Here is a 15,370-nt window from a genome sequence, read left to right as displayed (position 1 = left end):
TTTTTAAATCTGGCAATGATCCACCGATACCGGATTATTGGCCGTTCGATCAACTCTAGTTGTGAACAGATCACAATTGCATGTAGAAAACAGCTGCCACCGTCGCCAAGGCAGGATGAAAACAGTTGGAGATGAAAGGGTCTAAACGACTGCGCTGCCGCGGAACTGGAATGGCTTGATTGTGATTTATTCAACGCGTTTTAGAGCACTTAGTCTCCTTCTTCAGGAAAATCTTGAAATCTTGCAATGAGCACATGATTGTGGCTAGTTTATGGTGAAATTATGTTATTTCCACTTCCGGATTATGGCCCAAACAGTGCTCACTAAAACCTTCAGTAGTTTAGAAATCCTCTGTAACCAATGCCATCGCTATGTTTTGCAACAATAAGCCTGCAAAGGTCTCGGGAAAGCTCACTGGTTTTACCTATCATGAGATGTCTTTTGTGTGGCACCTTGGTAATGAGACCCCTTTTTATAGGCCATCAGTTTAATCAGCTTTCTACTTATTGATAGATTTCAGCTGTTGTCCTGACTTTCCATAGCTTTTTGCATCTCTCTTTCTTCATGTGTTCAATACTTTTTCCCTGTGTCAATTCTCATTATCACACATAACTTAATTTATGGACATCTATAGTTTGATCTCTTTGCCTGTGTGAGTTGGCTGGGTTGTTGCCGATATCTAGAACCTTTAGAAACATAGTTACTTAAAAAATTGATGGCGTGGTCAATACTAAGGGTGGCGTCACACGGGACGATACATCGTGCGATCGCATGAGCGATCGCACCCACCCCCGTTGTTTGTGCGGCATAGGCAATTAGTTGCCCGTGGCGCACAAAGTCGTTAACCCCCTGTCACATGCACTTACCTCCCGGACGACGTCGCTGTGTGCGGAGAACATCCTCTTCCTGAAGAGGGAGGGACGTTCGGCGTCACAGCGACATCACACAGCGTCTGACCAATAGCAGAGGAGGGGCGGAGATAAGCGGGACGTAACGTCCTGCCCACCTCCTTCCTTCCGCATTGCCGGCGGGACGCAGGTAAGCTGTGTTCGTCGTTCCCGGGGTGTCACACGTAGCGATGTGTGCTGCCTCAAGAACGATGAACAACCGGCGTACAGAAGGAGGACCGACATTTTGAAAATGAACGACGTGTCAACGAGCAACGATAAGGTGAGTATTTTTGCTCGTTCACAGTTGTGCATAGCTGTCACATGCTACGATATCTCTAACGATGCCGGATGTGCGTCACTAACGACGTGACCCCGATGACATATCGCCCGATATATCGTAGCGTGTGACGCCGCCCTTACTTCTCTAGCTGTGTACCTATTTATATCTATGGCTGTCTAAATATACAGAGGCTTTGGTAACAAAGTAACTTTGTGCTCCAAAAAATGTCATAAAATCAATATTTATGTTGTGCTATGGTATAAGCAAAATAAGACTGTGTAGAACATGATCTATTGAGATGGAACTGTAGAAATATTCTAATGTCTGGCCTCTTACACATTATTCTTCTCCATGGCCAGTTATATCAATCAGTGTGGATTAATCTGCACTGCACCAAAATGAACTGCCGCTGTTTGTTTAATTATAAGGCACCGGCTGTCAGTGACTGTGAGTAAACCCGGCGCTTCTCATCCAATTATCAATGTGTGCATGCAGTCCTGGTAGACTGTTTATTGTGCTTTTATTAAATTCCTCACCCACAAACAAGCGCCTGCGTTCCTTGCATTGATTGTGTGCTAGGGAAAACAACAGGCACGCTGCTACGAGTTATAACATAAGGGGAGATTAGAGGACGCAATGGCTTCAGCATATGGCTTTTCTTGGCAGACTTTTGGGAAAGTAATGTGTAAAGAGGCAGTACACCGTTTTTAGGTCCAATGTTAGGTGATGATTACTGGTAATTTCTTAATACAGTCTTACAGCTGTCAGGTCTCCATGTTTAAAATCGATCCAAGTTTTATCAGTCTCGTCAGTTTAGTCAGTATCAGTTTTTACCATCAGAGTTTGGTCAGTTTTTCTCAAGATGAAAAAATAACTGATGGAGGTTTTTGTAGCTTCTCCTATCAAAATGTAAGTGAAAAATGGACAGCACACAGATGGTATCCGAGAGATAACAGACTTTATTCACGGATCCATAGTCTTTCATTGGCAGATTTGCTCTGACACTCAGATCAATAGCTGAAAAGTCTTTCTGCTTCTGTGTGGACCACTTGGTCCGAGGAAAAAAATTTGACATAAACTGCCACAACAATGGGAACTACCCCATAGACCATCATAGGTCCTATCCATGGAAAACATGAATAACACTTGTATTAGAAAAAATGAGGCATAAGTCAGGATTCACGTTGTTTTTCACATTTAAGTTCCATTTGAGTAACAGACTGTAACGAGTGTGGCATGGCCTGATGTGATCTCTGGGCGATCTGGGATCAGATTCTCTTTAGTGCCCACTTGCCATTTACCATGAGTTGGAACATATTAAATTTCATCTGATATTGAAGGGGTTACAGGTTCATTTCTATCCTGCAGTGATCGAACAGGTAGTTGTACCCTCAGCTGCAGCCACTCGCTGCTGCTATCAATATCCGCCCCTCACCCCCCCCCATGTCGGCTATAGCTCAAAATTATCCTGACCATGTTGTAGAAGCTTGTCGCTGTATAGCTGTGGTGTTGTTTCTATTGCAGCTGTGAAGTTCCTTACTGAAGAAAACTTGGAGTGCTTTTGTTGTGTCTTTCCCAACCCATTTCTCTTACCTACCTCATGTTGTTTATTGAAGTAGTGAGACTAGCTTCTCACTGGACCTCACTAGGCAGGATGAGTTTAAGGTCAGCAAGGGCCTAAGCGCCTGATCGGCATCTAAGAATGTTGTGCAGGGTTCAGCCTCAGGTGAGTGCTTGTAGTTGACCCTGCTCCCCCCTCCCTACTGCGAGGGCCTACCATTGTATTGTTTGTTTTCCTGATGTACCCTGTGTGACACTACTCTGGTTTACCCGCTGTGTTGCGCCGCTCTCCGGGAGTCCTCCCATGACCAGTCGTTACACCTGTAGTTACAGATATGAACATAAGACTAGCACTCCAAAACTTGCAGTAATCTTTAGGATTTAATTCATAGAAGCTTCTATGGATTAAATCCTAAAGATTACTGCAAGTTTTGGAGTGCTGGTCTTATGTTCATATATTATTTGGGTGTGCCATCCCTTGACCGAGCACCTGCAATTTTGAGTACTGCCTGGATATCACTTCCTATTACACCTGCAGTTACATCGTGACACAAAAAGATAGAAAATAATGCCTTTTTAAAGTATATGAAGGGAAAAATGAAATTAAGTTAAATAAAACATTTTGAACCGTTTCGTCATGCTTTTACAGACGCTTTGTTTGCCTGTGCATTGTTGGATGCAGAATTTGTTAACTCAGAATTCATCAAAAAGCTTCTTGTGACGGAGAATTTGGAAATCTTTCATCTGGCTATTTTTGGATTTCTCTCAGGTAATTTATGACCATATCAAAGTTCAGCTCAACTTTGATGTGGTCTGTGGTCATAAATCTGCAGCAACTAAATCTTGACTTTGTAGCCACTTATGGGGGTGTGAAAAATCTGAAGTAGGTGAACACTTTTCACAATCTGTAATTTACAATAAATCAAAATGCCCGTAGTATATGTGCCCACATGTTAAAGACTTGGCATATTGGATTTATTTTTTCCCCAAGAGCTGTATCCAGGAAGCTCCAAGTATTTATGCTGCCGCAGTAAGTTTGCATCTACATGTCTCTATACCCCACTTCTGTTTTGTGGCTCACAGCAGCCAAAATTAGATAATCAATATATACATCCTGGGAGTCCGACTATATTCTGTCACATAGTGCAGTAGTAGCAGATGTTCTGCAATGTACCCAAAGTCTCATTGCTCAGTGCATAATAGGGAAGTCTGTATCTTTACGAATTTTTTAAAGCGCAGTTGTTATTCATCCCTGGTTTCCAACATTGACTCCAGGCAATCAAATAATACTAAATAATAACATTTCAAGAGCTGCTATTGAATGAACATAATCATAAAATAATAGTCCAGTGTTGTGGCTGACTGTCGCACAAAGAGCCCAAACTTCGCCGACTGTTATGGCAGTGTCGGGCTCTGTTCATATTGCACATTGTGACACTCCCGCAATAGTTTCTCTGGTGTCTGGGATCAACACAGGCAGATTTGGACGTCAACCTGCTGTGTGCTGATTCATAGGCAGGCTAGCAAGAGTTAATCTCTGCTGGTCTGCTTGTTAGGCTCCTTTGGTCATATGTTGTGGGGAAGCCAATCACATCTGCTCCCCTCCTATTTATGCTGAAAGAAATCTTCTACCCATGCCAGCTATAGTTTATTCTATGTTAAGGCCGCTTTACACGCAACGATATTGCTAGCGATCTCGTTAGCGATGTGACACGCCCAGATTGTTGCTACGATTTGCCGAGATCGCTCATAGGTCGTTTTGTAGCGGTCACACGTACCCATCTCACAAATGACGGTATATCGTTCAGCGATATATTGTTTGACCAAGGCGATCGTGTGGACACCGTCACACAGCATTCCTCCCAACGATTCCGGCAACGACAGAGGCGTATAATTATCCATAGCATACACCCTGGAGTGACACCAATCAGAGCGGAGGAGGCGTGGAGAATTGCTCGTAACGTCACGCCTGTGTCGCTGATGACTGACGCACTAACAATGTTGTTCGTCATTGGCAGGGTGTCAAACATAGCAATATGTCTGCTGCATTCCAAACGACGAACAATATTTTGAAAATGAACAAGGTGTCAACGATCAACGATTTTCGCTAGTTTTACGATCGTTCGGAGTTGCTCTTTCGTGTCACACGCTACGACGTCGCTAATGACGGAAGTGCGTCACGAAAACCGTGACCCCGACGACATATCATCAGATAAATCGTAGCATGTAACGAGGCCTTTAGTCTGTGAGGTGTGGTGTCCCAGACTCTCTGGTGAAAGTTAAGCTATTTGCTTGTTTCGGATGTGGAAGTTTACCCCTGTTGTTTTGTAGCTTCCATTGAACTCTTGTGTTTCCTTCTGAATCTTTTATTGTCTTGACGTTTTTTGTGTGCATGCTGTGTGACAGAGATTTGGTTTTCCCTGTCTTTTTTATCTGTGGGTTTTTACACACACCTGTCCCATCCCTCCCTGGGGGAAGGGCGAATCAGATCAAGAGTGGTCAGGATCAGGGCGAGGATGGATACTCAGGCCTCTCCACCATCAGGAGTATCACTGAGATTAGAGATAGCATAGGGTCATCTAGCTTGGGGAACAGCTTAGGGACCCCGGTTCCCCACTCTCTCATAGTCATCGTGACACTGACTTGTTGAGTTGCTTTTGAATTGTATTAACACACCTCTGACCCATTTTGAATCGTTCCATTATACCTCAAACCGTGATTAAAAATATTCCTTCAGATATACAGCACCATTACAGCTCTATGTGTTTCTATACTAAACCGACTACAAGCTATGTTTGTGTATTTGGTGATATTATATGTTTTATGCAGTTATTTTTAACCCTGTGTATTAATGTGATATTTTTTGCTTATTGTTCTATTTTTTATGTTACTTTAATCTTGCATTAAAGGGTTAAGGCTGCTTTACAGGCTACGATATCGTTAAAGCGATGTCGGTGGGGTCACGGATTTTGTGACGCACATCCGGCCGCATTAGCAATGCCGTTGCGTGTGACACCTATTAGCGATTTTGAATCGTTGCAAAAACGCTCAAAATCGCTCATCGGTGACATCCCCCCCTAATCTCAATTATCGTTGCTGCTGCAGTAACGATGTTGTTCCTCGTTCCTGCCGCACCACACATCGCTATGTGTGACACCGCAGGAACGAGAAACATCACCTTACCTGCGTCCCGCCAACAATGAGGAAGGAAGCAATTTTTGCATCGTTGCAAAAACGTGCAAAATTGCTCATCGGTGACACGGGGGTTCATTCTCGAATTTCGTTGCTGCAGCAGTAACGATGTTGTTTCTCGTTCCTGAGGCACATCGGTACGTGTGACACCACAGGAACGAGGAACCTCTCCTTACCTGCCTCCGGCCCGCAATGCGGAAGGAAGGAGGTGGGCGGGATGTTTGTCCCGCTCATCTCCGCCCCTCCGCTTTGATTGGGCGGCCGCTTAGTGACGTCGCTGTGACGCCGAACGAACCGCTCCCTTAGAAAGGAGGCGGATCGCCAGTCACAGCGACGTCGCTAGGCAGGTAAGTAGCGTGACGGGTCAGCGCGATGTTGTGTGCCACGGACAGCGATATGCCCGTGACGCACAAACGATGGGGGCGGGTACGCACGCTAGCGATATCAGTACCAATATCGCAGCGTGTAAAGCGGTCTTTAGTCTCATCTTTCTTCAAAAGTGCACTGTTCCTCTAATTCCCAGTTTCGTTCTTGTGTGGGGGGCGTTGCACTCCTTAAGATTGAAAGTGCAAAGTGCGGCTGAGTGGCAAAAACTGTGCTCTCCTATGCTACTAGCAAAGGCAAGAAGTGTAGGGGCTTCAAAGCTTGCCAAATCCAGCGATGCTACCAGGTTCAGAGCAGCGCTTACAAGCTTTATAGCAAAGAGTATGCGAGCACTGAGCTGCTTGCCTAGAAAACTGGCCACCACTACAGAAGTGGCCAGTTACCCAGGCAATTAGCAGTGAACTATGGAATTAAAAATCCCTTTGTTTTTGAAAAAGAGTATTTTTAATAAGAGATACATTAAAGTTTAGTATTTTTTATAAAACTCTTTGCAAATGTACCCATTTATATAGTTTCAACAACCCCTTCAGCCCCAAGCCTATTTTGACCCTAAAGACCAGGCCATTTTTTGCAATTTTGACCAGTGTCACTTTATGAGGTTATAACTCTGGAACGCTTCAGCGGATCCCGGTGATTCTGAGATTGTTTTTTCGTGACATATTGGGCTTCATGTTAGTGGTAAATTTAGGCCGATATTTTTTGTGTTTCTTTGTGAAAAAAACGGACATTTCGCGAAAATTTTGAAAATTTTGTAATTTTCAAACTTTTAATTTTTATACTCTAAAACCAACGAGACATATGACACAAAATAATTAATAAATAACATTTCCCACATATCTACTTTACATCAGAACAATTTTGGGGAAAAAAAAAAATTAAGGAAGTTATAGGGGTTCAAAGTTTGAGCAATTTCTCATTTTTACAACAAAATTTACAAAGCCACTTTTTTTAGGGACCACATCACATTTGAAGCGATTTTGAAAGGTCTACATGACAGAAAACACCCAAAAGTGACACCATTCCAAGAACAGCACCCCTCAGGCTACTCAAGACCACATTCAAGAAGGTTATTAACCCTTCAGGTGCTTCACAGTAACTAAAGCAATGTGGAAGGAAAAAATGAACATTTTACTTTTTGCAACAAAAATGTTAATTTAGCCTCAAATATTGCATATTTACAAGGGTAGCAGGATTAAATGAACCCCCAAAATGTGTTGGGCAATTTCTTCTGAGCACGCAGATACCTCATATGTGGTGAAAAACACTGTTTGGGCGCATGGCAGGACTCGGAAGGGAAGGAGTGTCATTTGACTTTTGTCAATTAGCTGGAATCGTTAGCCGCACCGTGTTGCGTTTGGAGAGCCCCTGAGGTGCCGAAACAGTGGAGCTCCCCCACACGTGACCCCATTTTGGAAACTAGACCCCTAATGGAATTTATCTACATGTTTATTGAGCACTTTGAACCTCTGGGGGCTTCACAAAAGTTAATAGAGTTGAGCCGTGAAAATAAAAAAAAAATTTTTACCACAAAATTGTTACTTCAACCAGGTAGCTTTTTTTTACAAGGGTATAAGGAAAAATTGCACCATAAAATGTAATGTGCAATTTCTCCTGAGTACACAGACACCTCATATGTGGTGGAAATCAAATGTTTTGGCGCACAGCAGGGATCAGAATGCAAGGAGCGTCATTTGACGTTTCAAACGCAAAATTGTCTGGGATAATTAGCGTATTCCATGTTGTGTTTGGAGACCCCCTGAGGTGCCGAAACAGTGGAGCTCCCCCACATGTGACCCCATTTTGGAAACTAGACCCCCATGGCATAGAAAAAAAAAACAGGGTGCACGCACAAATGTTCTGCGAAAAAGGGGGGGACTAGGTGGGATGGAAAAAAGAAGTCCAGTCCAAAGTCGAGTACGACTGCAGGACGATTGCTGATCAGGTACCTAATTGTTCAAGTTTTGTTTTTTTGTTTTTTTTATTTGGGGTGCACAAAAAAAAGCAAAAACTAAAGCAACAATTACGTACCTGATCAGCCAATCACGTAGCTGATCAGCACTTGGCGGCAAGCAGGTGGGGGAGGAGAGGGAGTGGGAGATGCGATTGGGGATAGTTAGAAAAGAGCCACGAACAATACTTACAGGATGGATCAGAACAGCGGCAGATGGGGGGGCGGCAGATGGGGGGCAGCGGCATATAAAGGGAGCATCTGTGAATGTGAGACGGCGGCGGCTGGGATAGGGTGGGGGCAGATGGGAGAGGGCGCAGTGGATGCAGGAGCGGCGGAGGATGGGGGGAAGGGGGGATGGGGGGGAAGGGGAGTGGGAGTTGAGATTGGGGATAGTTACCCTACAGGATGGATCTAGGCAGCAGGATCACAGGAGATGAAGGAGGCAGCAGATCGGGGAGGGTGAGAGGTGGGAGAGGGAGCGCAGCGCAGATCATGGGGGAGACAGGTGAGCAGAGCACAGATCATGGGGGTGAGAGGTGGAGGGAGAGCGGACAGCAGATCACGGGGGTGACAGGTGAGGGAGCTCAGATCACGGGGGTGACAGGTGAGGGAGCGCAGATCACGGGGGTGACAGGTGAGGGAGCGCAGATCACGGGGGTGACAGGTGAGGGAGCGCAGATCACGGGGGTGACAGGTGAGGGAGCACAGATCACGGGGGTTACAGGTGAGGGAGCACAGATCATGGGGGTTACAGGTGAGGGAGCACACATCATGGGGGTGACAGGGGAGGGAGCATACATCACGGGGGTGACAGGTGAGGGAGCACAGATCACGGGGGTGACAGGTGAGGGAGCACAGATCACGGGGGTGAAAGGTGAGGGAGCACAGATCACGGCGGTGACAGGTGAGGGAGCACAGATCACAGGGGGTGACAGGTGAGGGAGCACAGATCACGGGGGTTACAGGTGAGGGAGCACACATCACGGGGGTGACAGGTGAGGGAGCACACATCACGGGGGTGACAGGGGAGGGAGCACACATCACGGGGGTGACAGGAGAGGGAGCACACATCACGGGGGTGACAGGGGAGGGAGCACACATCACGGGGGTGACAGGGGAGGGAGCACACATCACGGGGGTGACAGGGGAGGGAGCACACATCACGGGGGTGAAAGGGAGGGAGCACACATCACGGGGGTGACAAGGGAGGGAGCACAGATCACGGGGGTGACAGGTGAGGGAGCACACATCACGGGGGTGACAGGTGAGGGAGCACAGATCACGGGGGTGACAGGGGAGGGAGCACAGATCACGGGGGTGACAGGGGAGGGAGCACAGATCACGGAGGTGACAGGGGAGGGAGCACAGATCACGGGGGTGACAAGGGAGGGGGCGGGTAGCTGATCACGGGGGTGAGAGATGGGGAGGGAGCGTGCAGCACATCATGGAGGGGAGGGGGCGAGCAGCACATAACGGAGGAGAGGGGGCGGGCAGCCGATCACGAGGGTGAGGGGCCGGGCACCACATAACGGAGGAGAGGGAGCGCGCAGCACATAACGGAGGAGAGGGGGCGGGCAGCCGATCACGAGGGGGAGGGGCCGGGCAGCACATAACGGAGGAGAGGGAGCGCGCAGCACATAACGGAGAAGAGGGGGCGGGCAGCACATAACGGAGGAGAGGGGGGGGCCAGCCAATCACGAGGGGGAGGGGCCGGGCAGCACATAACGGAGGAGAGGGGGCGGGCAACCAATCACGAGTGGAGGGGGCTGGCAGCTCATCACGGAGGTGAGGGGGAGGGGCCGGGCAGCAGATCAGGGGGAGCGGTGGCACTGTGGCAGATGGAGGGCGGCAACGGATAGGGAGGCTTTTCGCCGGTTTCATACAGTGCAATGGCAGCGCGGCAACTTCCGGGTCCCATGCTCCGGTCACATAACAGCATGGGACCGGAGCTTGTCGCCCTGCCATTGCACTGTATACACTCACTGTGCTGGCGTGCTGCAGGGACCGACAAGTGAAGCTGATGGGGGCGGTCACTGGCAACAGGTCCACTGTGATTGGAGAGATCGGTCACAAGGCCGATCTCTCCAATCAGAGCTACTAGAGCTGGGGGAGGGTGATCCAGTGAGGTCATCCAGCTCCAGCCAATGGCCAGTGCTACAGCTGCACTGACCATGGCTGGATTTCAATGTTTCAGTCACTTTAAATGGCTGGAACATTACAGTGGCTGTGATTGGTTGAGCGGCGTTCATCAGCCAATCACAGCCTCCGTAGGTCCGGGGAGGAGGCACCACCCCTCCTGAGGTCAGGTACAGGTCCCCTCCTCCCCGAATCTGCGGTTTGTGTTAACCGATCGCTGTCACCGGGGGCTCCGGTGCTGCGATTCCGCCATGACGGAAAGATCCGTCCTTGGTCTTTAAGGCCCAGGGCACCATGACGGATCTTTCTGTCCATGGTCGTGAAGGGGTTAAGTTAAACTTTAAATTGCAATTGTTCAAGTATTCTGCATTATTGGACAATTTACATTTATATGAAAATTCCACCTCTAAAAAAGCAGGGCTGACTGTCACACAGAGTTTTGAACAAACTTCGCCAACTGTCATTGGACTCTGTTCAGATTGCAGATTCTGATACTCCACCTGATGGTTTCTCTGGTGTTTGGGATCAACACAGGCAGACTCACGGGTCAAACTGCTGTGCGCTAATTCATAGGCAGGCTAGCATGAGTCAATCTCTACTAGTCTGCTTGCTCCTTTAATCACATGTTGTGGGGAGACCTATCACATCTGCTCCCCTCCTATTTATACTGTTGTAATCCTTCTACCCATGCCAGCTATAGTTTATTCTATGCTGGTCTGTGAGGTGTGGTGTTCCAGACTTTCTCTGATGAAAGTTGTAATAAGTGGTGCTTTTTGCTTGGTGCGGTTGTAGAGTTTACCCACATTCCTCTTGAATCTCTTTGTGTGTGTGTGTGTGTGTATGTGTGCTGTGTGACAGTGTTTAGTTTTTCCCTTTGTCTGTCGTTTTTTGTGGCTTGATTAAGAAATAACGTCTGGAACACCAATTCTGAGTCAGAACTGGGTGCAAAAACGTAAAAAAAAATACACTATATGGAGAGAAGGTATGCACACTAGTGACTTACATAGTCACTGGTGTGCATACCTTCTCTCCATATAATGTAGTTTTTTTGTGGCTTGGACACACTGCTGTCCCATCCCTCCCCGGGGGAGGGGTAATTAGATCAGGACTTGTCAGGAGCAGGGTCAGGAAGAAGACTCAGGCCTCTCCACCATTAAGAGTATCTCTGAGAATACATAGGGCCCACTATCTTGAGGAACAGTTTAAGAGCTCTGTTTAACAGATAACCCAAAGTTCTCGTGATACTGACATCGACCTGAAGTGACTCATAATTAGATATCTCCTGATCTTGTGAGATATTAAAGTATCATTTGGATGGGTGTGCAGGGAACAAGTATTGTAAAATTCTCTTCCAGATGAAAAGTTCTTTTTTTTCCAGATGCTTATGAGTTCTATTTGCTATCATTATTTAATACACATTTTACACCTTTAATATTGCCATTTTTTCCCCTGAAGCTGAAAATGAATTGGAGCAAGAATTTGTGACCTTACCTTATCTTTAAGTTTTTCCATCCAACTTCTTACTAAAAAATAAATAAAAAATAACAATAAGTAAAGTATAAGCAGTAATATAATATATACATTGTATTAATAAATATTAATCTAAGAAAAAAACATTTGCACTCACACTACAATGGGCACATGGGGAAAACATCATCCACAGGGCCCTGTTGACCCAACTTATGCCAAAGGATTGTCGTTATGGTGTATATTCAGGGGGTATGCAATGTCATACCATTTTTCAAGGTATGCAGAGGGAACCACATGCCGGAGTATATTTTTTGTTTTAGACGTTATTGGGTGATACAATGGCTTATATTAGAACTTTACAAGCAGGGCATATTCCCAATATATACGAGTGCCTAATGGGAAACCTGAATGTAATGTGAACAAAACTCTATAGAGTAAAGATAAAAAAAATGGAAAAGAAAAGAGACAAGCGCTCATAAAATAACTCTGTGAGGTAAATAGGAGTCAGGGGTTATGGCGGGCACAACTCCAATAAATGGTATATTGTAATTAGCTGCTGCAGTTACAAGCTTATTCTATATGTAAATCAATAAATAATGGAGGTTTGGTCCAAACCTGAAACGCGTCGATAACAAACTTCTTGAACTTTTCCAATAGTGTGAAAATATTCTTCTTCAACAGCAGTATGGCCAGTATTATACATCTATACCGCTATCATTCATCTAGAAAGATTAGTACAGGTACGCATAACATCCAAATGACCCAAAACTTCCAGAAAAGAGGAGAGACCTCCTAGACTTTTATAAGAGTTGGCAAATATCAAATATATCAAATATTGGACCTCATGAGCTTCTGGAATTCTTCATGTGTGTGACTCTTGAATGTCCTGTTATTATAGGGCGTAGAAGAGGTGTGGATTGGCATGACCTGAAAACAAGTATGGCAACATGGGAAAATTTCCACCATTTTTAACTTTCCAGAGGAGAATGTAAAGAAGATGGCAAATATGCATAGTCAGAACATAGAAAAAAGTATCTCACTAATTGCCAAAGGTAAATTCTGTACAAAACAAATTAATTTTGGAACAAATCAAGCCGGACATGTCACTGGAAGCAAGGATCACCAAGATACAACTTGCCTACTTTGGACACATCATACGAAGAGAGCAATGACTTGAGAAGGACATTATGGTAGGAAGAATAGAAGGAACAATATGAAGAGAAAGACCAGCAACCCGATGGCTGATACTATCAAGATAATGGCAGAGAAGACCCTGGTGGACCCATCTAGGCGGAGAAGACCCTGGTGGACCTATCTAGGTGTGGAAGACCCTGGTGGACCTATCTAGGTGTGGAAGACCCTGGTGGACCTATCTAGGCGCAGAAGACCCTGGTGGACCTATCTAGGTGGGGAAGACCTAGATAGTCACCATGGCTTGAGATCGAGCTGAAGGCCGTTAAAAAGACAACTCTGCTCAGTATATTAGGATTTCTTTTGTCAAGAGTGCCTCTGGCGTTTGAGAGGTACGTGATGGTTCTGGGATCTGAGCTTCACTCATTTTTGGGTTTTGGGTGGCTCAGCATATTAAATGTATTTGCTATTTGTTGACATTTCAGGAGTTAATGTCAGTTGTTCCTGCTAGCAGCCCCTAGCTAATCATTTAATGTGCAGCCGGTGAGTTACCCGTCCCATCTCCTTTAAATAGCCTCTCCATCTTTCAACTTCCGCCGGAAATAGAATCTTATCTTCCTGGCCACCTAGGTGACTGCACATCTCTAGGAGCTACTGGATTTCTGCTGCTATTCCAGTTATTTGAGTTGTGCTATTGCAGCTATCAAGTTTGTGTTGTGTCCCCCTGTCTGTCTACCTTTCCCTGCTTGTTGATTAGTGCAGTGGTTGGACTAGTGTCTCTCGCCAGCCATTTCACTACCCAGGGTGTTTGAAGGGCTAGTGAGGGATTAGGTATCTGGGTTGAAACACCCCATATAGGTACACTAGGGAGCTCAGGAAACAGTTTGAGCTGAGTCCAGGAGGTGTCCCCTCACCCCTCTCCCTACCTGTAGGACCCAGCGTTGTAAAAGTGCCCCCCTGTCCCCCTTGTTTGTTGTGTGTTGTGTAGTGCACCAGACATCTGTGGTTCTAAGCACAGCTGTCACGCAGTGTATTCGGATACTGCCAACTCCGAGCGTGACATCTTTTACTTAAGAATATTCCCATCCTTTAATGGAACATATCTATGTTTCTATTGTTCTTCTTTTTATTCAACTCTGAACAAAAAAAAATGTAATGCCTCATCAACCATGAAATTAGAGGCATAAGGAGGTAACAGTAGGGTCCATATCCAGTATTACAGCTCCTTGCAATGGAAACCTTGCAGGAAATATGGCAGGGAACATAAAGCCTAAGGAGCCCGAATCCTATGTTAGGGTATATTAACTCTTGATGCCCTTCTGCTGTCAATTCTGATCACAGCTGTGGTGCTAACAAATGTAGACAAGCACGTGAAACCATGTGGAGAAGGGAAAAAGCCACACACTTAGCGTAAGTTTATTCAATATCAATGTCATGAAAGCCTTCGGGGGGGATGAGACTCATGTGCGTCCCACTGGGACACGCACTATCATTTCACTAAATGCAAAAACATGATTATCTTGAAAAGCTCTCATTGTGATACAGAGGCAGTGTCTTCGGCAGCCATGAGGCTTTCCATCTCGCTTTTGAAGAAGATATTAAAGTTCTGTTAATATTTAATATTGTAGAGATGTTCTTTTTGTTAATAATACCCCCAGGCTGTTGAAGACCTTAAATACGGCTGTGACATCGCGCGCACTGCGGAATAATAATCCGCTTGTATCAACAGAAATATTATGTTCCATGCAGGTTAACCGCAATCTTTCAGATATGAAAAGAACTTCCTAAATAAAGATGATTATTTGGGTGTATTCGTGTAATGGACTGATAAGATTAAAGCTGCATTCCCATATTTGTCTTTAATGCCTGAGATGAGAATATCTGCTTCTAGTTACCGGTCACTAGAGGTGCAGTAATGAAAAGAAAAAAACGAGAATTCCAAAAAGTCAATGGCAATTACAGAAAGAGCGCAGCGTAGCCTGTAATAACGGTTTTCCACCAACCATGTAGCTCATTGTTATGCTGTTTTCATAACTCTGGTTCCTTTCTTTGTGAGATTTGCTAACCACACTCATCTGTTTTTGTAACTCTACCTTCGGTGGCCAGGACCATAAAAGACTGATATTCCCATTTCCATAATGAAAGGCACAAATGGTAATAACCCTTTAATGTGAAACTGTCAGGTGCAATATGCACCCAAACCAATATGCACCCAGTACCAATATGCACCCAGAACCAATAGATCCAATATGCACCCAGAACCAATATGCACCCAGTACCAATATGCACCCAGAACCAATAGAACCAATATGCACCCAGAACCAATATGCACCCAGTACCAATATGCACCCAGTACCAATATGCACCCAGAACCAA

The 15,370-nt window shown here is 45.5% G+C and overlaps 1 protein-coding gene across 1 annotated transcript in view; it reads right to left on the bottom strand.

Moving 5' to 3' along the window:
- Window positions 1-15,370, bottom strand: part of ARMH4 (armadillo like helical domain containing 4) — a 240,406-nt gene that overhangs the window by 35,814 nt on the left and 189,222 nt on the right. The window contains exon 6 of the mRNA XM_075330953.1: window positions 11,885-11,916. Coding sequence (XP_075187068.1) covers window positions 11,885-11,916 — 32 coding nt within the window. The remainder of the gene's footprint in view (window positions 1-11,884; window positions 11,917-15,370) is intronic.

Source organism: Anomaloglossus baeobatrachus, chromosome 12 (assembly GCF_048569485.1).
Source record: "Anomaloglossus baeobatrachus isolate aAnoBae1 chromosome 12, aAnoBae1.hap1, whole genome shotgun sequence".
In the NCBI taxonomy this organism is placed as follows: Eukaryota; Metazoa; Chordata; class Amphibia; order Anura; family Aromobatidae; genus Anomaloglossus; species Anomaloglossus baeobatrachus.
Note: the sequence above shows the minus strand (reverse complement) of the source record. Positions and strands in the feature narration are given on the sequence as shown.